This window comes from Sander lucioperca, chromosome 8 (assembly GCF_008315115.2).
Source record: "Sander lucioperca isolate FBNREF2018 chromosome 8, SLUC_FBN_1.2, whole genome shotgun sequence".
Taxonomy (NCBI): Eukaryota; Metazoa; Chordata; class Actinopteri; order Perciformes; family Percidae; genus Sander; species Sander lucioperca.
This window is the reverse complement of record NC_050180.1, coordinates 17,607,177-17,630,004: the sequence shown is the minus strand read 5'-3', so window position 1 is coordinate 17,630,004 and position 22,828 is coordinate 17,607,177. Positions and strand designations below refer to the sequence as shown.

Below are 22,828 nucleotides of genomic sequence, written 5' to 3'. Positions count from 1 at the left end.
AGACAGCAGGAGCACTTAAACAAAGGCATTTGAGTAGACATCAGATATTAAGATAGCTTTCTTATTGGATACCAACTTAAGAGACTCAAAGTACATGTCAAATTCAACCTGGAATAGTCTGAAGCACGGTGTTGATCTGGAAAATGTTGCCTTATGGATATGGAACTTACCTAATAAAATAAAGAGATTTACAATAGGCCTATTACATAACTTTCTATCTTTACATTCAAAATAGGTAATAATATGTTTGCCTTCAAGTGTGATTGTATGTTTTGTTTTAGATACCATATAATCTTCAAAGCTTTTCCAAAATGCAATACAAATGAACAACCATAAAAAAGATGGGTTAACGACTCTTGTTATGTATTTTATGAATAAGAATTTCCCGATTCAAGGTCTGTGACGTCAGCGGGCGATACCAACTGTCAGAGCAACCGCGGGGAGGTCAGACCGAACAACACTGCAGTTCAACGCCTGAGAAATTAACCACGACTCGAACAGTCAGCTCCATCGCAGGACGTATACTATCTCTTTCAAATACGCCGCTTTTTACACCTGACACATTTGTGCCGACGGTTAAAATCGAGCAGTTTCTCATCACCCTCTGCATGTGAGAGACCCGCCGGGGACTGAGACGTGCCCTGTGTGTTTGGATAATTTACAGTCGAGCGGATGAGCGCTTCCGCTTTGGCTGTAACCGTGCTGTCACAGCGGGACGATGAACATCCAGAAATGTAGCCCTTTATTTCAGAAACCAAGAGGACGGACGAGGATTATACAATGTATCTATATGGTGGGCTTCATGGTGAGTAACTAACTGAGACTTGACTGAGTGAACTGTCAGGTCATGTTTTCATAACAATTTCACAATTCAGAGATCAGACACTTCCTTGTTGTTCAAACTGTACAAACATTGACCAAGGCATCCTCAAGGTGTTTGCAGGTGATGTAAAATCATGAGTCATTATAGAAATAATACTGATATTTCTCAAAAAAGTATTTTCTCAAAAATAAATGATATGAATAAAACAAAAACAACAATATTCCACATTTAAAATATTGGATACAGAATACACAAAAACCCTGTTTAAACTGTAAATTAGCACATCAGTTCAAAAAAGTCACCATGGCCTTTACTGTAATACTTTTGTGGTCTTGATGTAAAACGGCCTTGATGTAAAATTAAAATGTAATACTTTAAATGTTGCAAAGGACGTCTTAGAAGTGTAAGTTTGTTACATTTAAAGGGATGAGTGTTTATCATAGCCTTTACATATTGTCAGGATGTATTGATGAAGTGTTGTAGCTTATATTCCCTTTACCTAAATCATACCCTTGCTTGCACAGACCCCTAAAACACTGACCTGTCATACTTACCTGTAGTAAGATATTAAATCTGCAAGCATGGTTTGTAAAAATGTATGTCTAGTCTTAAGACGGTTTCATGTTAAGTTAAATCTGATATCTGCAGACACACATTTCTTCTTCATCTGTAATAGCTACTGTTACCATATAACATGTTTGACTGCAGACATCAGGAACATCATGTATAATGTATAAAATGTCACCCTAAATGAATCAGGTGTGCAGCTACTAAATAAAGGAGATGTTATAGAACAAAGCAGGTTGTTTTGACACCTCTGAGTGTGTTGAGGGCCACCTCTTTAAAGCATCACTGTCAGTAAAATACTGTGTTTCAGAGTGGACCAATGCATTCTTGAATTTAAAGACATGGCAAAGCAGTCATTCTTCAGAGAACTAGCTTTACATTTCAGTCTGCATATCTGGCTAAATGATCATCTGATTAAGGGTGACTAAAAGAATCCAGGCTGCTCAGATTTTTGGCAGACAAAAAATAGCTGGGGACGGTAATGCTACTGAAAGTTAAGCAATTAGTGTAACGAGTAGTGTTAGAACACTGTATGAACTGCTGTGTGACTTCAATCAGGAGTTTGGCAAGAGCTGCTGCACTGATCTCAGCACTGCAGAAAAACAGGATTGGCGATGAGATTCTGAGGCTGATGCAACTATCCTTAAACTCACTTACATGTAAATGTTTCCTTCTGTTCAGAGGTTTCTGATAAAATCCTGATAATGATAACAGCTGGATACCTCTGGGCTCATTCCTGAATTCTTTCTTCTTTAGGACTTGTTTGGGGTGAGCATGATCATCCCGCTGCTGAGCCATCATGTGAAAGCTCTTGGAGCAAGTCCCACTGTGGCTGGTATTGTAGGTAAATTGTAATCTATTATCATCATAGCAGATGAACTCCAGGGTCATGCTTAATTAGGCAGCAAGCTGACATGCTCTCAAGTCTTGTGATCAAATAATTGTCTGCTTGCCAGAGTTAACGCCGGCAGTGAGGCCGATAATCAAAATTTTGATTTTTGGAGAGAATGATTGCCATAAGGACACACAGCTGCTAACAAAACAATTGCAATGTGCACAACATAGTATATGTTTCCGACAGTAAATCAGTGCTGAAACAATAAGTTTGTCATTTGCATGCATTTTCTTACATTGCAGTGAGTTGAGCTCTCAGGGCCACCATAGTTTTGGACCCTTGGTTGGACCAAACAAGTAATTTGAATGTGTTTTGAATTGATGATACAAAATCATCGAAAAAATGCTGTAATTGTAGGCATTTTGATTGTTGCATCTGAACACATGGTGTCTGCTCTGTGTATAGATTATGTATAGATCTTATATTACAAATGTGAATATAACTAATATGAAACTGTTGCAGGATCTACATATGGGATCTTACAGCTCTTCTCAAGCACAATAGTTGTAAGTATTTACTTTGTTTCTCTCTGAAAAGTCTCTGTCTCTAAGCTCCATTCAGCCTCTCTCATTGACAAGGCATGCTCATAGTTAGTGGCCAAAGCAGTTGCATTCCATGTCATCTCTGGTATTTCATGAATACAATAAACACTGGCTGTTTTCGGTTGGTTGTGGTTGCACAATACACCCAGTATCTGCACATCCACACACAAGCTACAGTACTCCTAGTTAGCCGCAGATGCACATATCACTCTTTTTGTATACAACTCCTGTGTCCTTGTTGCCTCACACAGAAATGCATTTTTTACCCGTTGACACCCCCTGACTGGTCACTAAAGAGATTTTTTATCTATACCTTTGGATGAAAAACCAAAGCTTTGATGATTAAAACCATGTCCAAGCTGTTACTCAAAAAATGCACAGTACTGTACAATAAGCATGGCATCTGACGCAGGATTCTCAGCTTTCCACGTCTTTTTCCTGCCGCCCACAGCTCCTGAAAATTGGTTTAATTTTCAGGGGTCATGGGACAAATTAAACAGATAAGCAGTCATCTGTTTGTTCCCGTGTGAAGAATGGCTAAATACTTTTAAACGTAAGGATACGTGAACAGCTGGGTCTCTATAATAATCCCACCAGGCTACACCCAGTAAACGGCAAACTCAATTGGTCGTAATTTCATTATTTCATTGTGTGTGTGTGTGTGTGTGTGTGTGTGTGTGTGTGTGTGTGTGTGTGTGTGTGTGTGTGTGTGTGTGTGTGTGTGTGTGTGTGTGTGTGTGTGTGCGTGCGTGCGTGAGACAGAGCGATAATCTAATAAAGACTTATATGAACAGCTGCATGGTTAAATTTTGGGATTCCTGCTTCATTGTATTATCTCCGTACACTACTTGTGTACAGAGATACTTTTCTCTGTTCGTCTCCATTTGTTGTGATTTGTCATTAATGCCAGATCAATGCATTAGGATTGAAGTTTAGGCCTCAACCCCACCCTGTTTCACAGGACTGTATAAAGATCCATAATCTCTCTTCTAAGTATCTTTTTAGAGAATGGGAAATTTAGTTTGACTTTTGTTTGTGATTGTGTGTCATTTCCTGTGTGTGATTGGCAGGGCAGCTGGAGTGATGTGGTGGGACGGCGGTACTCTCTGCTGACCTGCCTGCTGCTGAGCGCTCTCGGCTACGGCCTGCTTGGAATGTCCACCAGCATCGCTTTGTTTGTCCTCGCACGGATTCCTGTGGGTAAGTCCCAAACTATACTGAAACTTTTTAACTGAAGACATTTTGACATATCACAGAAAGAAAATTACAGGTGTAAATAATAAAATCAATAATGGCTAAATTCCATTTAGCTTTTCATTGTAATGTTATTAGTTTTCCCCCTATGACAAGTCAAAATTTGTGCTGTGAAAAACGTCTATGGACGTCAATAGATCTGTATTTTCACAATATTTTCAAATGTTCATTAAATACTGCTTAACAGTTTGTTCAGAATAAACTAAGCGTCTTTTAAAATAATTTTATGATTGATCCAAATCAGAATATTTGCTCTTATGTCACATATTTCCTTACCTAACCGTGCTTTGTTTCTAAATGCACCAATAAGTATTTTGAAACTGTAAAAAGTAGATAGTTACAGTTAAATTCAATAATTTAGGAAAGGCTTAAATAAGCCAAGTGGGACTTAAAAAGGACTTTACTACAAGTCACTTCTTTTGGTAAAATAAAGTTATATACTATGGTATACATACCTACCTGATTCATTTTCACTTGGGGGTTAACTTCTCATTCAAGTTGTAAGAGGAAAAAAGACCCACCACCGTTACAGATGTACTCTGTTTCTTTGCTCGTGGGTAAAATAAAATCATGACTATCTAGACTATCTAGAGTAGGCATGATCAGTCACCTTCTCCTTCTCACCGTGCATTGACTGTTTTCTGTCTCAGGGCTGTTCAAGCACTCCCTGTCCATCTGCAGAGCCCTGCTGTCTGACCTGGTGTCTGAGTCAGAGCGCCCTCTGGTGATGGGACACTTTAATGCAGCCTCCAGTGTTGGCTTCATCCTGGGCCCTGTGGTGGGTGGCTACCTCACGGAGCATGAAGGCGGCTTTTATACCTCCTCCTTTACCTGTGCAGTCATCTTCCTTACCAATGCAGGTGGGTGGGAAATGGAGAGAAATAACTTATTCAATAGTATTTCAAATATTTACCAAACATTATGTGTTTATCATTCCAGGGCTTGTATGGATGCTACCATGGAGCGAGACGCTAATTCACCGTAATGACACTAACTCAAGCAATGACACAAGTAAAGGTTGTAATGACAAAAACTGCAGTAAGTCGGTTCGCAATGGCTCTAATGCAAGTACTCACCCCCCAGTGTTGGCAGCAGACACTGACCCAGGCTCCATAGCTCCAGGGAAGCAGGTAGGTGGTCTCAGGTGGAGGGAGGTGTCTCTGCTCCAGCCTGCCTGGAGACAGCTGTCCTCAGTGGGCTCCAAGATCCACATGGTGGCCTCCTCTGACATGTGGGACCTCTTCCTGGTGCGTCTTCTGATGGCTATAGCTATCATGCTTTACTACAGTAACTTCTCCCTGGCGATGGAGGAGCGTTTCTCACTTAAACCAAAGGTGACGGGTTATCTGATCAGCTACAGCAGCACCTTAGGGGCCCTGGCTGGGTTCCTGGTGGGGCCCGTCACCCAGCTGTATGGGAACAACATGCATGCTCTTCTGCTTCACTCCACAGTTCTTACCAGTTTGCTCATTTTCTTGTACGCTGCAGCTCCCAGTGTGTCACAGGTGCTGCTTACCTCCACCTTCTTTGCCATTTCCACCACTATTGGACGGACATGTATCACAGACCTGGAGCTGCAGAGAGGAGGGGTCCAGGCCAGTGGGACTCTGATCGGAGCCGGGCAGTCGGTTACAGCTGTTGGTCGAGTCCTGGCCCCTCTCCTCTCTGGTCTGGCACAGGAGTTCAGCCCTTGTGGTCCCCCCAGTCTGGGAGTGGTCTTAGCCCTTGCAGCTGTATGTTTACTGCTCATCAGGATCCCCAAATGGGACGGGAGGGGGATGACAATAAAAGCCAAACTCTAACTGAATTTATTTAAAATCGAAGCAAAACTTCCACACAGAGAAGTGCTCTTAAGAGGCCAGCTGTGAAGATGAACAGCAGACTCATAGTGGGAACAAAATGTCCTGCCCAATGCCTCTGCTAATCGTATCTGTGACAACCTCACAGGTCAAAATGGCTCGTCACCACCAGCACTGCAGCCATTCTCTAAGGAGGAGCGCTCTCAAAACTCATGCCGTCATTGATGTGAATTCGGGGCTGAGAAGTTTAATCTGCTTCCCCTTGTGCTGAAGTTTGATCAGACAAAAACATAAGGGTCTTGTGATGGCACATACTACTTGGGACAGCTTGGAAACAATGCACACTTTTAATTGTAATGTAATCTTCTAACCACTGTATTGTCCAAAGTCCCTGCAGTTACTGATAATACACTAAAAGTTAAAATAACTTCTACTGCTTCACCAAAATACAAGACAAAGATGATCCTCCTTTCACATTTCAGGCAGTAATGCTTCACACATTCATAAATGAGCTGAACATGTAGTTGCTTTGGGGAAATTGGGCTGCCTGACCACCCCAAGGTAGATCACACTGTTGTAGTTTAGTCTAGTTAGCCATAATTAGTTTAACACAGTACCTCAATGCCAGTTGTTTCTCCAAATGCACTGCATCCAAAATGGTTCGTACGGTGGTATATGAGCAAATGTTTGTTTTGTTTCTGACTCTTGAATTTTATAGTTACAGAGATGTGTTCATTTATTTAAGGATATGTTTAAATGGAGATTTTAAGAAATTAAGTTTTTTTTTATTTTGTTTCTGATCACTACTTGTAAAAAACAAAACAAATACCCCCTGGTTAAGGAACATCTTATACATTTATGTAAAGATGTCAGTGACACATGAAGTGCATGGCAGATTCATGCCAAAAGTCAACTTGCAGGAATAAACAAGGTTTTCTATGCAAGTCTTGACTTTTGAGTTGTATATGAAACACTGAAATCAATGCTGCAGTTTGGATGTTGCATCTTCTCTTGCTGGTGCCTTCAGTGCCACATTTCAAAACATACATTGTATCCATGGTTGTATCAAGAATGCTCGATAACAGCTTTCAACAACATCGGAAAATTGTTACAAAAAAAGAAAATAATAAAGGGGGCAGCCAAGTGGGATTTGTGAGGTCAGTGTAGTCCCAAGAGTACTTTGTACTGCACAGCACAGTTTCTAATGTTAAATGTATATGGCCTATATAAAAAAAACTTGTATCCACAATCATACACCTGTCACAAACAATAGACAATACAAAAGTACAAAAAAATTTAAATATTTACATCTGAGGACAAAGAAATAATTATTCAAACAAAATCATTTAAATTATTAATTAAAATTAAAAATTCTATGGGAAGATAAAACAATGAAAATCGCATTGGTGTGAACTGCACAGATAAAATGTCAGAATGACTAACTGTTGAGAGTTGATATACAGTTCCTTCATTATAGTGCACTGTTCTTCTGATGTGCCTGACACCAAGATATGACTGTCCTTTTGGCTCCTTTTGGAGGGTGATTCACCTCTAATAAGTAATGAATGGATCTCCAGTGTTAATTTACTTGGTCTTTAAACGGTAAAAAAAACACAGTCGTTTGTAAAGATCCTGGTGCTCCTTGAGAACCTTAGACTCAGTCTATGGCAGTCCAGCTGCTCTTGAAAGCCCAGAGACTCTTTTACATCTTCCTGGGGTTCCACTGAGGCCGTCTGAGCAGAGGGTTTTGTGCTGCGTTGTCTCTGGGTGTAGCAGCCCAGGCTGGAGGTGGAGGCTGCTGCTGCTCCTCCTCCTCTTCCACTTCATGATGCCCACTTCTAATGTTATAAGCTGAGCTGCTGTCATTTTCAACGGAGGAGTGAAATGGACGGTGAGGAGCAGGAATGTGGGAATCACTAGAGGAGGAGTTTGTTCTGAACATGCCACGCCCTGACCTGCCTCTCTCCTCCCCTGTGCTTTCATCCAGCATGTTAACAGAAGGCGCCTCCGTTAGGGTGTCCAGCCTGCGTAGAGGCATCATGCCTTTGGAAGAGGAGCGTGTGGGCTGACCAAACCGAGAGGGTCTGGAGTGGTAGACCACCTCTGGCATTGTTTCCAGATCATCTGGGACAGGTGAAAAAAATAGTAAAATTGTACAGAAACTTTTAGTGAATGGAATTATGCAATCGCACAATTGCATGTAAGTAACACTGAAAAAAAGTCCTTGATGAATGAGGAAATTAATGTGGGCACAGAGTTTTACCCAGTAAAACTCGCTAACCTGCTGCTGGATCAGTCGTGACAAATTTATGTTGTGCAGCCAAACGTTCAAATCTGCATAACTTTATTTGAAATTCTAGTGGAGTTCCAAAGATACCAAACAAGATGATTTTTGGAAAGGTGTATCAAATAATACACAGGACAGCTGGAATGGTGCTAACGTCTGTGAGGGTGTACTTATGCACAGCTTTGATCTAAATGCTAACGTCAGCATGGTAAGAGTACAGCTGAGGTGGATGGGAATGTCATTAGTTTTGCAGTTATGTAAGCTATATAACAAACTAAAGTAAAGAGAAATTGACCTGATGATGACGCTGGAGGAAAAGTCAGGGAATCACAAACGTTAAAATGCATCTTGTGCAGATACATACATGTTTGTACAAAATGTCATTGGCCAGTTGCCATCCCAAGAGCCACACTGCTAGCATGGCTAAAAACGTCTTGGATTTGAATATTTCACAATAGAACAAGCTGATACACAAACACCTGAGCAAGTTCTATTTTTGAAAAAGGCTGTGAGGTGCGGTCTAAAAGCTCTGGAAAGAAAACTTAAGTGAATCTTGTGTTTACGATGATTATTCCAACTTTAAATCTACTTAAAAGGGAGAAAAAAATGTTTAGTGGTTAAAAGTAGTTTGAGAAGCGTACCTGTATAGCTTTGCCTCCCAGGAGGGAATTTTGTGTCCAGATTTTTCCCAGCAGGAAGAGAGAAGTATTTGTGGGATTTGGGCACCATCTGACAATAAAATATGGGAATAAAACTGCAGAGTGAAAAAACTGGCAAGAGAATAATGAATGAGAGATGGGATAAAGAAAGTGAACCGCAGGTTTAATTTGGAACACTTTGAAAGATAAGTAACATGTTTCTCACAAGGTTCAACTCTGCTCTCACTTCCTTACTTCTAACTAAGACGCTGAGAACGTACTGTTTGTAGCAAGACTCATGTAATACCTAAAGTCAAAACCAGCCCCAGTTACAGAGCTTTCTTACTTACCGATGACTGAAAGCTGCCAGGTCGGAGGGTGCGGCGGATGGTGGTGTGGCGTCTCATCAATATCTCTCTGCTATGGCTGTCGTTCGGCAGGGCATGCTTATTTGTGTATGACACCGTCTAGTTAAAGAGAACAAAAAAGTCCAAGATACAACAACACAGCAAATTAGATGCTTCCAGCTCACAGGTTCCACTATTTAGGACGTGTCCATCTGTAGTAAATTCACAAGTGTGAGCCTACAGGCTGCCACAATGATTTCACCTCAAGGTAACCTCAACTAAAACAGACAAATAGACGGTTAAAAAATGTGTTCAGAGGAGACGCATTCTTTAAAGCTCAGATTACTCAACCAAAACTGGCCACACCTGTCTGACCTGAAAAGGTCCATGTGTCTGTTTGGACCTCTGTTGTACATATCACTCTCAACATAGATCTTTGAAAAAAAATGTACATGGTGCTCTTGTCTTTTCAAGCTTCTACTTCATTTTCATGTAAAAAACAGAGGATATTACAACTACTGTGTTTGGGAAAAAGAGATGCATGTGGCTTCCTTTTAGAGTTTTTTTTTTTTTTTTTATAGCTTTGTAGAGGAGCACATGTGAGACACTGCTGTATGTTCTGTAAGCAGGTGCAATTTTACTTCAACAGCAGCTACATGCAAATGCATGAAGAGTAGGGGTAGCTTTTGGCCTTTACTCAGTCAAACAGTGCCTCTGGGAGCTGTGTAGTTGTAATGTTTGCATATTGTCTGTGTTAGCTGTAGTGGCACTGCTGCATCAGTGGTGGAAGAACTAGTCAGATTCTTTACTTAAGTAAAGGTAGCAACAAAACAATGTAAAAATGCTCTTATACATGTTAAAGGTCATTCTGCATTACTGCTACTTGAGTAAACATGTATGCGTATTATCAGAAAAGAAAAAAGAAAAAGTTCTTGTTCTACAGTCTATGCCTGTTGCTGATCTTACATATGACATTATTATGTTTTCCATATATATGCATTAACGTGTAATCAGCATGATGGAATTTGTGTTAAGTACTTAGTATACTGTTCAAAAGTTTATTCCAGTGGTTCCCAACATAGGGGTCAGGCCCCTCCAAAAGGTCACAACATAAATCATTAATAATGGGAGAGAAAAGAAGAATAATGCTAATCTTCGTTGTTTTTGTGAAATATTGGGATACTTTTAACTCTTTAAGACCTAAACAGTTATTCAAATGAAACTGTAGTCAAGGAAACCCCTGGTTTAATCTTTGCATTTTATTTAATATGTATATCATATGTTTTTAAATAAGACTAGTAAAAACTGAGTAAAAAATACAATATTTCCCCCTGAAGTTTAGTGAAATAGAAGTATAAAGTGTAACATAGATATACAAATATCTCAAAACTGTACTGAAATATGGTACTTGAATACTTTGTTACTTTCCACTACTGTGATGTTTGATAAGAAAAGAAGGGAATAGGGGGAAAAGCAGAATGGTGTGCACACAACTGTTATTCTGCAAGAAGATTTCATATCTCACCCGTTGCCTGATCTTGTACATGTTCTTGGACAGGATGTCATGCATGTTCTTCACGTCAGTAGCCAGGAACTTCTTCTTAGGCTTAGCAGAGCTTTTCTTTTCCTCACTAAAAGACAGATGAAAACAGATTACTTTCTCTAATCCCTTTGGTCTGAACAGACAGTAAGGAGGTAGTGTGATCATCCCAGAAATAGACAGACATGATGAAGGTTTCATACTAGAGAGAGACGATGGACGGAGTAGTGCTGATGTCTCCAGACACATTGTCCAGGATCTCCATGGCGTTCTGCAATTCCAGCCTCTTGTACAGCGCCACAATACTGGACTCGGCCCGGTTGTCTCGGATCAGGATTTTCCGCAGGATTCGATTGTTAAACTTCAAAAACCTGACATGGAGAGAAAGGGGATTACATTGGTTAGGGTGGACAGCTTGTGTGAAATAGAGATATCTGAGATCAAAACCAACAGTATGTTCCGGCGTTCCTAATGAAGGAACATGACCCAGCACTACCGGTGTGGCTCATTGATGTGTTTTTAATAGCTTCTGACAACAATCAAGGTCTATTACACAAAAGAATAAACTATATTAGGCTCTGGCTAAACAAACAATACTTCTTAGTATGATAAGTATTGTAGAGTGTAATTTTGTACTTTAACTTTTTTATTGCAACTTTCTTGTCTACTAACTGTATCTTTGCCTCGTTTACACGTTATAGTTACGTTTTTTGTTTTTTTCATGCTTCATTTTGTGTATATAGTAAAAGTGTACAGTATATAGTATTTTCGTTATTTATTATTTATTTGTATTTATTTTAATATTTTGCAGTTGGTGATGGGCTGAAACCTCTGACCCACATCCATCAGCGGACGCTCGATATCTTCCCTGGTAATGCAGCCATCTGCACTTCTTGCTTGTTTCAGAGGCTTTCTGCATTAAGTCTGATCTTCAGTAATGAAACGTATGGTCAATGGGATTGAGGACACGTGACTGACCTGATCAATCAAAGACATCCAACTGTTGGCTATTTGTAAGTTTAGGATCATTGTCCTGCTAGATTGTCCTAAAGCTGACGGGCTGTGTAGAAAAAGGGCTACACTGTCACTGTTCACCCAATATGGATATTATTAACAAACGCCCGCTCTTCAAGCTTAGTTAATCCAACCTAAAATTTGCATTCATGAGGAACCCAACTCACGGGAAAACCATTAAGAGTGTGTAAATAAAGCTACAATGAAAAGAAAGAACACGAGAGAGAAAAAAAAGGCATGGAATAAAGGGAGTAGTGTAAGCAGTGGAGATTAAAGAAAGAGGACGAAGTGTGTTCAGTCACATAAAATGTCAAAACTTACTGTAATTCATTTGAAATGTGTTTGTGTTTAAAATGCCCACAGAAACTACACTCCAAACCAAATACGTTTGTAACAGTAGGTGCAAGTAATTGTCAAAATGAATACATTCTCACTCAGACATCAATCTTTTTGAGTCTACAGTGTGGACATAAACCTATATTTACAACCTAATTTGGGTTTTTCACAAAAGAATGAAGACATTTAAATGAATAATAATAAAACAATGACAAAATGAATATTTTTTCAAAGCTATAAACAATACAATTGTGCAAAGGTAATAGCTGAAGATAGAAAATTGTCTTCACAAAAAGCAGTTTTTAGCTGTAGCAGGTAACTATGCACCAAAACACCAAACTACTAGAATACTGTGTTAATATAATGCATTCATGTAATGCAAATACTGTGAGGGTAAAAGATTCAGAAGAAGAACTAAGTAAAACAAATCAGAGCTTTAGAAAAAAAAAACATCTGTGTCACTGCCAATGGCGGAAGCTGAACACGACACCAAGTGTGATTAGTCAACATTCCCACACAGTCCCAGAGTGAACAATAGCACTGTCAAACAAAACAACAAAGAAGGAAACTGAGAGCAGGTAAGATGAAACTGCCATCTCTCTTCCAGTTTCACTGCAGATTATTTCTCTTCAAATTTAGCAATATGAAGCGGTGAGTAGTTTAAGGTTAAGTGAGTAGTGAGTAATGTGTACATTTTGTAGGCTACTCTTGAATATATATGGTAATGGCTTTTTGTTGAGCAGACAGGATGAGAGAGACGTTCTTACTTGTCCTTCCAGTAAAAGTGGCTCCACTGTCCACAGAGGTCCTCAATGCCAGCTACTGTGTGCTCCATGAGCTGAGAGCAAAGTGAGACCTGTTAACAAACTGTGCACAAAAAAAACATACATCCGTCTACCACATTTACATCTACAATCTGTAGCATACCCTGCAGTGAATCTCTACGTTGATAGTGTCAAGATTGCGGTTGGTTCTGCGGACATTGATGAACTCAATCAAAGGTCGAATACTGATGCCCTGTGGAGGAGAGAAGGAAAGATCACAGATTCAAAAGAACTAAGAAAAAGACTGAAGACTTTTAAAATCCCAAATTACTTTCAAAATATTGGGCATTAATTAAAGTAGAAGGTACATAATCCAGAGTCCTTGCAGCAGCTTCCAGTTGTTTTGGTGGACAAAGATGACATTTTGATCGGACATTGGTCTGACATTGAGTTGGAATGCAAAATCATTATATCCAAAACCTGCACAACTTATTAGATAATGAAATCAATTCTGATCTGGACTTTAAAATCATGTGGTGTGTTCCAAGGAAAACCATGACACAGGACGTCAGTCCGTTTCTTTCTGACTGAGACTATTTTTCTATTTGATTCAACTAGTTAGAAAGACATGAATGATTCACAGCAAACTGTGTTAAATGTTTTAAAATATACACAGACACTCTCTTACCTGAAGAAAGACAGTGAATAGGATGATAGCAATGGTGGCAGTGACGAAAAGCTGCTTGCGGACAATGTTTTCAGGAAGAGTGAAGGCCAAGGCGAAGGAAATTGCACCTCGCAGACCACCGTAGGCCAGACCAAATTGATCTTTAAAGTTAAATGGGATGGTGCGGAAAGGGTTAATGATCTGAGTCAGCACCAAGACACCTGGGAAGAAAGAAAGAACAATGTAAGGATGTTATTTGAAGCTGCACTAACTAATATATGTTGTGTTTACAGCTTTTCTGCGTCCCCAAGTGATAAACAAAAGAATCACATATAGATCAATAAATGCAGCTTTAAAGTGCTCATATTATGCTTTTTTGCCTTTATTGTGTTATATATCTTTTTGTGCATGTTATAGGTTTACAAAGTGAAAAAGCCCAAAGTCCACCCCAAAGGCACTTACCATCTTTCAGAGAAAACACTGTTCACAAACTGCTCCAAACAGCTCTATTGTAGTCCAGCCTTTACTTCGGTTATAATGCTCGCCTAGCTGCTAGTGTGGCACGCCCTCATACTCTGCAACTGACTACTAGCAGTGCTTACCTAGGTACTGAGCATGTGCGACTCGCAACAAAGATAGAACAGAAGTGAGATGCCGGAGAGAGAGCTCAACACACAGGGTGAAAAAAGGAGCTGCAGCAATGTGCAGTACAACAAAAATATAGTGTTTTTTGAAAATTAAACCACATAAAGCTATTCTGGTACAACCTCTAAATACAAGTATGAACCTGAAAATGAGCATAATATGAGCACTTTAAAGAGCAACATAACACCAGGCTGAAAAAAAGTGTTTTGCCACCCTCTCTGTTTCAAAGTATCAAGCCTGTTTCAGTGTGCTTTGTTACATAACTACAGCAAGATGTCAGCAAAACCATGGTTTTTAAGAGGGGGGGGGGGTTAGCTACTCTTAAAAGTTTTATACAGTATTTGGATATTTTAGCAGGCTCTCAGCTCATAGCTATGGAGGTAACCGAAAGTTATTTATGTTTACATTCAGGATTATTTACATAAATGTATTGTGTGTCTTCGAAGTCTGACAAGCACTGTTTACATCCATGTTTGCTTAATAGCAGTCTTCTTCTTCCCTTCTTCTGTTGGTGCATTATTGCAAATTGTGATTAGTGGGACAGCGTTAAACCAATGCGTTCATTAAAAAAAACTTGTAAAAACATGCTTCATAGCACTACTAGAGGTCAAAAGCTCCACAGGGTAACTTTAATCCTGTAACAAGAGTGAAAGACGCCAAGACAAACAAATCTTGACCTCCAACATGACACAGACACCCCGTGTCCTCTCCTTACCGAGACCTCTCCATACAAAAGCAAACAGCAATGTGAACAGGATGTAGCCCCAGTTCCACTCATGGTCTGTTGTTATGGTGACGACCCCCAGGAAGAAGAAGATGAGCGTCTCTGAGATGGAGCCAAGCATCTTGACAACATGGCGGATGGTTGTGCAGGAACGCTGGGACACATTTTCCTCCACGTAGTATTTCATGGTGAGAGCACAGCTCACAATGCTGCAGAAAAAAACATAAACTGCAGATGTGTTTTTGCTGTATTCTTCTAGCTTTAAATATTTTAACCTGGAACATTTTTTAAAAATCTACTCACGCCATGATGGATGAAATGTTGAAGAGCTCAGCAACCAGATAGGCCAGGTAGCTGTACATGAATATGAAGAGTGGCTCGATTTCTCGGACCTTGAAGGTGAATCTTGTGGTGAAGGCGGCCACGAAGCCAAATAGAATGCCGAAGCTCATCCCACCGAGCCCCACCACAAAGAACTTCCCCACCCCGAGGAAAACATCCACTGGCTCCACCTCTGGCATCAACGCCACAAAGTTGAACATGTTGTACAACACCTGTAAACATGCACATACAGTGAGGAAAATAAGTATTTGAACACCCTGCTATTTTGCAAGTTCTCCCACTTAGAAATCATGGAGGGGTCTGAAATTGTCATCGTAGGTGCATGTCCACTGTGAGAGACAAAAAATCTAAAAAAAAAAAAATCCAGAAATCACAATGTATGATTTTTTTTAACTATTTATTTGTATGATACAGCTGCAAATAAGTATTTGAACACCTGAGAAAATCAATGTTAATATTTGGTACAGTAGCCTTTGTTTGCAATTACAGAGGTCAAACGTTTCCTGTAGTTTTTCACCAGGTTTGCACACACTGCAGGAGGGATTTTGGTCCACTCCTCCACACAGATCTTCTCTAGATCAGTCAGGTTTCTGGGCTGTCGCTGAGAAACACAGAGTTTGAGCTCCCTCCAAAGATTCTCTATTGGGTTTAGGTCTGGAGACTGGCTAGGCCACGCCAGAACCTTGATATGCTTCTTACAGAGCCACTCCTTGGTTATCCTGGCTGTGTGCTTCGGGTCATTGTCATGTTGGAAGACCCAGCCTCGACCCATCTTCAATGCTCTGAGGGAAGGAGGTTGTTCCCCAAAATCTCACAATACATGGCCCCGGTCATCCTCTCCTTAATACAGTGCAGTCGCCCTGTCCCATGTGCAGAAAAACACCCCCAAAGCATGATGCTACCACCCCCATGCTTCACAGTAGGGATGGTGTTCTTGGGATGGTACTCATCATTCTTCTTCATCCAAACACGGTTAGTGGAATTATGACCAAAAAGTTCTATTTTGGTCTCATCTGACCACATGACTTTCTCCCATGACTCCTCTGGATCATCCAAATGGTCATTGGCAAACTTAAGACGGGCCTTGACATGTGCTGGTTTAAGCAGGGGAACCTTCCGTGCCATGCATGATTTCAAACCATGACGTCTTAGTGTATTACCAACAGTAACCTTGGAAACGGTGGTCCCAGCTCTTTTCAGGTCATTGACCAGCTCCTCCCGTGTAGTTCTGGGCTGATTTCTCACCTTTCTTAGGATCATTGAGACCCCCACGAGGTGAGATCTTGCATGGAGCCCCAGTCCGAGGGAGATTGACAGTCATGTTTAGCTTCTTCCATTTTCTAATGATTGCTCCAACAGTGGACCTTTTTTCACCAAGCTGCTTGGCAATTTCCCCGTAGCCCTTTCCAGCCTTGTGGAGGTGTACAATTTAGTCTCTAGTGTCTTTGGACAGCTCTTTGGTCTTGGCCATGTTAGTAGTTGGATTCTTACTGATTGTATGGGGTGGACAGGTGTCTTTATGCAGCTAACGACCTCAAACAGGTGCATCGAATTTAGGATAATAAATGGAGTGGAGGTGGACATTTTAAAGGCAGACTAACAGGTCTTTGAGGGTCAGAATTCTAGCTGATAGACAGGTGTTCAAATACTTATTTGCAGCTGTATCATACAAATAAATAGTTACAAAAATCATATATTGTGATTTCTGGATTTTTTTTTTTAGATTATGTCTCTCACAGTGGACATGCACCTACGATGACAATTTCAGACCCCTCCATGATTTCTAAGTGGGAGAACTTGCAAAATAGCAGGGTGTTCAAATACTTATTTTCCTCACTGTATACAGTCAAACATCCCACATATCCCTGTGAGAAGTCATAGGTAGAGTTAAGGGCTGTGGCCTCTAATGACACAGTTACAGATAACAGTGATTTATTGAAATATTTACTCTGCACTGTTTGCAATTTGATAATCTCATTTCACCAAGTGCGATGAATGACTCATGGAAAAAGAGAATTTGCCAGAGCAACCGGCTTTGTTCTTTTTCCTCGTGTTCTGACGATACCTCTAACAACTCACTGCTGTTTTTATGATGATGGGACTGTTTAAAATCTGCTGTCTGACTGGCCGCGACCATCAAAAGTACATTTAAAAAAAGCAAGACATTTGTAGATATTGGAAATTGTGTGAAACTTGAGGCAAAGACAGGATACCATAGAGCCCTTTTAATGATTACTTTACGTTGGTCAGAGAGTATCTGAGTCACAGTTTAACTGGTAGGGAACATTTTAGGATCTTATTTGGATCAAGGAAGGGTCTTCATGTGACTGTAGTAGCAATTGCTGCTATGCAGAATAAAGTTTCCCAGCAACAAACAGTGCTGACAAAGTCCTTAATGAGTAAAAATATTCAGCACATGGCTCATTTAAAGGATACATCTGGTGATATGCTATTTTTTTCTTCTTTGTCAACAAATCCCATGAGAAGACCAAAACCAGAGACCGTCTCGCAATACTTTTCAAATTCCCCAGCCTGCCTGTGCCACTTACCCCCACCCCAATTTTTTTTCCAAAATACATTTTACTTTCATTTTTTAAAAGGCTATATTACTTCCTATAATAGCGGTGCACTGTAGTTTTATTTTGGGGTGCTATATTTTCAGGAGAAACATGTCATCTAGTGTGGCTTGCTGGTGTATTCTTTTAAATGTAGAACATCACTGACCTATCCTTTAAAGTGACTTTTCTGCTCTGAGATGAGCCTGTCAGACACAAGGGTTAACACACCATTGAAAAATCAGAGACAAGTCAAACAGGAGCCTTTTTAACATTTAATTAAAGCGGATATGTACTGTATGTAGAGCATGGCAGCAATAGTTCCCTGTTTTAAATGTGCATATTGAAGTTATGAAACAAATCACCATAACCTGGCACTTGCACTCAAGGGCGGAGCTAGAAACTCTGGGACCCCACTTTTTAATAATAGGATCCTACCGAAGTTTGACGGGTCCTCTCCACCATCTGGACCGCTACAACTGTCACCTTTCACTTATCTAGTGATTGCAGTGCTCACCGAAAGTACTTCTACTTTTGGCAAATATTACATCTTGCTTGATGGGTGCAATTCTGCAACAAAGAGCTCTCTGTCCTGACCATGCCATGGCTTTCCCAGTCTCCTGGGTAAATGTTCGTCCTCATTTTCTGTATCAGCTCCACTACTGTGAACTAAACAAAAGGGTTGCAACATCAAAGCTAAGAGCATGTTATTGTAGCGGGATGGGTGTGTTTGAACACAAATAGAAAAGAGTGAGGGAAGGAATTTGAGCATGAGCTTGGTTCAGTCAAGCTCCAGCGATGCTGTCTACAGACGTATACGTAGAGATGGGAGGAGTACGTACAGGTAGTACTCCTCCCATATGGCCAATTTCCCCTTGGGGATCAATTAAAGTATCTATCACAGGGGTCACCAACCTTTTTGAAACTGAGAGCTACTTCATGGGTACCGAGTCATACGAAGGGCTACCAGTTTGATACGCTCTTCTGAAATAAATTTGCTCAGTTTGCCTTTAGTTATATGTGATTATTAATGATTAATGATACTCATCTATGTGAAGACACTGATTACGTTAATGATTTCTCACAATAATTATCAACAATGACTTAACAAGGTGGGAAACAGATAATGTCAATATTCAATTTTCATTTTTAGAACAGGCCTGAGGGCTACTCATGTGGTCCTTGGGGGCTACCTGCTGCCAGCGGGCACCGTGTTGGTGACCCCTGATCTATCAAATGCAGCAGTGACCTCAGAAATTGGTTTGGCGGTATCTGAGCCAGCAAACTTCCTAAGATACACGGCTCAGGCCTGTGGACACATCTGTTTCACAACAACTGTCCCACTAACCTGCAAAACGTCAAACACTTTCATAGCCTCTGCCTCAGCCCACTCACCACAGTGACAGCATCGTTGAAGAGGCATTCTCCAAACACCACGATGTAGAGCTGCTCGTTCACAGACACGTCCTCAAACACGCTCAGCACGGCCACAGGGTCCACGGCCGAGATGATGGTGGCAAACAGCAGGTTCTCCTGGAGGTTGATGTCCTGCACACCAAACGCCTCAATCTGGCATATGGCAAACAGAGACACGCCAATGCCGATGCTGTTCCACAGAGTCCCCACCACTGCGAACCACAACACCTGCAAACACAGAAAGAAAATGTCATATTGTCTTTATGTGAGAACAAGATGTTGAATCGGTTTTAGGAAACTGTGGTTTTGTAACAGACCGTGCCGATGTTCTCAAAGAAAGGCCTGGTTGGCATGAAGTAGCCCGAGTCGAGGACAATCGGGGGCAGCATGTAGAGGAAGAAGACATTTCTGGAGAGCACAGCAGGGGGCTCCTCATGGACAGCGTGCATGATGCCACCCACTATCAGACCAATGCTGATCAGAAGGCATGACTCTGGCACCCAGATGGTGATCTTGTGGTACACATGGAAACCTGAGAAAAGAGATGTAGGCTAACTTTAGTTCTATGAAAAGGTCACACCTATTACTGATAAAATAATCAGCTAAATTTGATCTCAGTGTCAATAAAATCATCAGTTTCAGCATATGTTACTGTTACTCACCAATCTTTGCGAATGAAGCCAGCAAAACCCAAAGAGTAATCTCAAATGGTAACTGTATTCTTTGGTAATTCATTGTAAACACTGGCATATTTTCCTTTACCGTGTCTGGATAGGCCTGGGCGGCATTATCGGGGTTAACCGGGGGCAAAATCGTGACACTGCCGCCGGTTGGTTGGGTTGGGATTTTCCCTCTAGAGCCGTGCAGAAGACTTAAAAATGTGAAAATAATGAGTAAAACTTCTGTTCGCCTTGTAATGCTTGAATCCATTGTGCACAAAAACCCACAGCCGCCCTACACAGTAAACCAGATCGATGGAAATATCAATCACTCCATCCAACTTCACAGCCGAAAAGCAGTTGATGTGAGAACAAACTCAGCTTCTTACGAAACAAAAATTAATAACAAAATTGATACAAAAATGTATCATATTATTAATGTTCTCGCCTATTCTTACTCCATCTGCAACAGTAAATCCTTAATGAACTTGTCTTTAGAGCTCACAGTTGTGTCCGGGTGGGTCTACTTCAATTGCAGGACAGCACACCTGTCGTTTACCTGCTGCTGTGCGTCCACGAGTTTCGATACAGGCTGGGCGCGGCCCCGAGCCCTGGAGCCCTGCTCTGATTGGGTGTCACCTGATGCAGATTAAAAAAGGGTGGGGCCACACTTGGGTTTCGGTTAACACACAGTTTTCCTGATTTATCTTAAGTGGTTTATAAGTTACAGACCGCAGAGGTAATTGGTAGGCTATAGTGTGACCATTTCAAAATGTAGGCTAGGCCTACTGTAAAAAATGAAAATATATATCCTATTTCTTCAGATTCAGATTCAGATAACTTTATTAATCCCCAAAGGGGCAATTCAGTTTTAGGCTACAGCCAACCCATCCATTAGGGTTAAATTTCTTGACTTATATTACGGGGCAATCTTTAACCAGTTTACCTCTAAAATTCAGCACCCATCACAACATTAAAAGTGAATTCTGCAGCATCATTAGACCTTTAGTCTGATTTTGTTCTCAGCATGAAAGCCCATTTCCACTATGAAGAAAAAAAATAATCAATAAAGACTTAATGTTGTAATGACAAAATATATTAGCCCATAAAAGTTTCCCATAATAAGAGCTATCATGTCAAATTTTTAATTTAGTATATCATTCTGAATCAGAATCAGAAAAGCCGCAATAACTACAAATTGTGGAATTTGCCTTGGTGAAAGTGCGTACATAAACAAACAAAGAAACAAATAAACATGTTTATTGATATATAATAAACAATAAATACAGAAAAACAAATGTCTACATACAAAGTAGCCTAACTGTTGCATAAGAAAAGGCCATTGTTAGTTTTTATTTTATCATTCCAACTTTTCAATAATAACATTCATTTAAAAAAAATTCAGTGGATGTATCTCTTGGTTTAGAAATAATTTTAAAAGTCTGAATAGTAACTTGGTAATTTTTCATTTTCACTTACAGTTAGTGTTTTTTTTATCATTTCCTACCTTTTCACAATAATTTAGAATTATGTCATAATTTTAACTTAGTATCTCAAAATTGTGATTTAGTGAAAGTACTGCTAAGGTGGGGGGGGGGGGCTGAATCTCCTATTTCATTTTATAAAAAAGCAAGTCCCATTTTCTTTGGGCCCTCCCTTTGACTTAGAATAAAAACTGCAATACCCTCCTACAAAATCTCAAAATGATATTTATATGCCAAACAACAATGTAGAAAATACAAAAACTGCTAAAGCCAAAATAATTGAGACTTACAGTGAGTATTTATTATATTTATCATACCTATCTTGTGTTTCCATTAGTAGCCTATTCAATATTCAGGTGCTGTTATTTTGCGCAATGTACAAATACCCACGCCTTCTCCATCCACGTACAGTCCTCCACCCACCTACAGCCATGGATGTATTAAGCTTGTGAGGTTATTTCTGGTGGTACCTTAGACCGGACGGTACAATCGCCCCCAGGCCGACAGCGCCCCCCAGTTGAGAGAGGAGAAGCTGCGTGCAGCGGAGGTATTACGTCTCGATGTGTCAGAGGGAGTCAGGGCGAGTCTTGACTGCAGACATCGTCGAGTAGCAACCAGGATGCGCATCTATAGGAAAGGAAACCTTCGTATTTTTCTAAACGGTATGATATATTTATCATTGCTTGTGTTTCTCATTTGACATCTGATCCTTTAACGGTTCATAGAGGGCGTTTGTTCACACAAATATATGCTGTCGTAAAGAGAGAACAGCTCCTCCCAGCAGAATCAGGATAACATTTGTTAACAGCCATAGCAAGATCTGAAATGTCGATTCATCTGTTTTTATTCTTCAACATGGCGTGTCTTTAATTGTGCTGAACGTCCTGCAGCACCATGCAGCAGCCTCACTGAATGAGCATCAGCAGATATCATGACGCAATAGTTGTTATTGTCCCAGTGTCAGTGAATGATATGTGTATCCACACTTGACGTATAATGACAATATTATTGGCCAATGCTGCCATAAATAGATTTCAATTGGACAGCTCTGGCCTCTTGTGTGTTCATTTCCACCTACCCAGGCTAGTAAACAGACAGGATGACACCCTGTTTCACACAGGTTTACAGAAGGCCAGGATAGCGTTGATGTAGGATTATGGAGAATAATATTACATATTAGTTTTTTTATGCTAGGCTACATCTAAACCCGGATGTGTTGCTCATGAAACAGTGTCACGGATATTACAGTACTAGGGCCCCAGATGCTCCCAACAGAGCAGAACGGATTAGACTTGAGCTGTTTAATCATTGTTTTCACTATTTTCATAACAGAAAGGGAACTAAATTACTCTTTCTGTGGCTCACCTTTAACTGTCTCCTCTGTTTCTGTCTGTCTCTTGCATCTGTGTCTGCTGGCGTGCCTGTTTTTGATGGAGATTTTTGAACCTAAATGAGCCTATGAATGAACCTAAAGATACACATACAGAATTAACTGTGTGTGTGATCCTGTAGCATCATAAACAAGAGTTC

At 40.4% G+C, this 22,828-nt stretch overlaps 3 protein-coding genes across 6 annotated transcripts in view; 2 read left to right on the top strand and 1 right to left on the bottom strand.

Moving 5' to 3' along the window:
* The first annotated feature begins 434 nt into the window (after positions 1 to 434).
* Positions 435 to 6,821, top strand: mfsd9 (major facilitator superfamily domain containing 9). The gene is made up of 6 exons (XM_031294312.2): positions 435 to 805; positions 2,147 to 2,234; positions 2,748 to 2,791; positions 3,898 to 4,027; positions 4,732 to 4,941; positions 5,021 to 6,821. The coding sequence occupies exons 1-6, from the start codon at positions 719 to 721 to the stop codon at positions 5,881 to 5,883; spliced, it is 1,422 nt and encodes a 473-aa protein (XP_031150172.1). The 5' UTR covers positions 435 to 718; the 3' UTR covers positions 5,884 to 6,821.
* Positions 6,671 to 20,207, bottom strand: slc9a2 (solute carrier family 9 member 2). 2 transcript variants are annotated; one of them, XM_036004463.1, is made up of 14 exons: positions 19,818 to 20,207; positions 19,473 to 19,687; positions 19,135 to 19,383; positions 15,146 to 15,396; positions 14,834 to 15,051; positions 13,495 to 13,694; positions 12,970 to 13,059; positions 12,810 to 12,880; positions 10,896 to 11,063; positions 10,678 to 10,783; positions 9,156 to 9,272; positions 8,809 to 8,896; positions 7,563 to 8,004; positions 6,671 to 7,521 (listed from the first exon to the last, which is right to left on the bottom strand). In XM_036004463.1, exons 1-13 carry the CDS (start codon positions 20,083 to 20,085, stop codon positions 7,583 to 7,585), a joined length of 2,463 nt encoding a protein of 820 aa, XP_035860356.1. In that variant the 5' UTR covers positions 20,086 to 20,207; the 3' UTR covers positions 6,671 to 7,521; positions 7,563 to 7,582. The 2 variants fall into 2 exon arrangements, with proteins under 2 accessions (XP_035860356.1, XP_031150161.1); XM_031294301.2 differs by having other exon boundaries at positions 6,867 to 8,004.
* Positions 20,208 to 21,813: 1,606 nt separating this feature from the next.
* inpp4aa (inositol polyphosphate-4-phosphatase type I Aa) overlaps positions 21,814 to 22,828 on the top strand; it is a 17,151-nt gene continuing 16,136 nt past the window's right edge. For 2 of the 3 annotated variants that reach the window (XM_036004209.1, XM_031294288.2), the window contains exon 1: positions 21,814 to 21,960. The gene's annotated coding sequence lies outside the window, so the exon portion shown is untranslated. The remainder of the gene's footprint in view (positions 21,961 to 22,828) is intronic. The other variant, XM_036004208.1, reaches the window with a different exon arrangement.

Excerpts from the sequence above, each read along its gene's own strand:
- mfsd9 (XM_031294312.2), top strand. The coding sequence starts at position 719 with ATGAACATCCAGAAATGTAGCCCTTTATTTCAGAAACCAAGAGGACGG. Across the intron at positions 2,792-3,897 it reads TCTTCTCAAGCACAATAGTT|GGCAGCTGGAGTGATGTGGT; the intron begins GTAAGTATTTAC and ends TGTGATTGGCAG. Across the intron at positions 4,942-5,020 it reads CATCTTCCTTACCAATGCAG|GGCTTGTATGGATGCTACCA; the intron begins GTGGGTGGGAAA and ends TTATCATTCCAG.
- slc9a2 (XM_036004463.1), bottom strand. The coding sequence starts at position 20,085 with ATGGATTCAAGCATTACAAGGCGAACAGAAGTTTTACTCATTATTTTC. Across the intron at positions 15,397-19,134 it reads TCAACGATGCTGTCACTGTG|GTGTTGTACAACATGTTCAA; the intron begins GTGAGTGGGCTG and ends GCATGTTTACAG. Across the intron at positions 15,052-15,145 it reads AACATTTCATCCATCATGGC|CATTGTGAGCTGTGCTCTCA; the intron begins GTGAGTAGATTT and ends TTTTTTCTGCAG.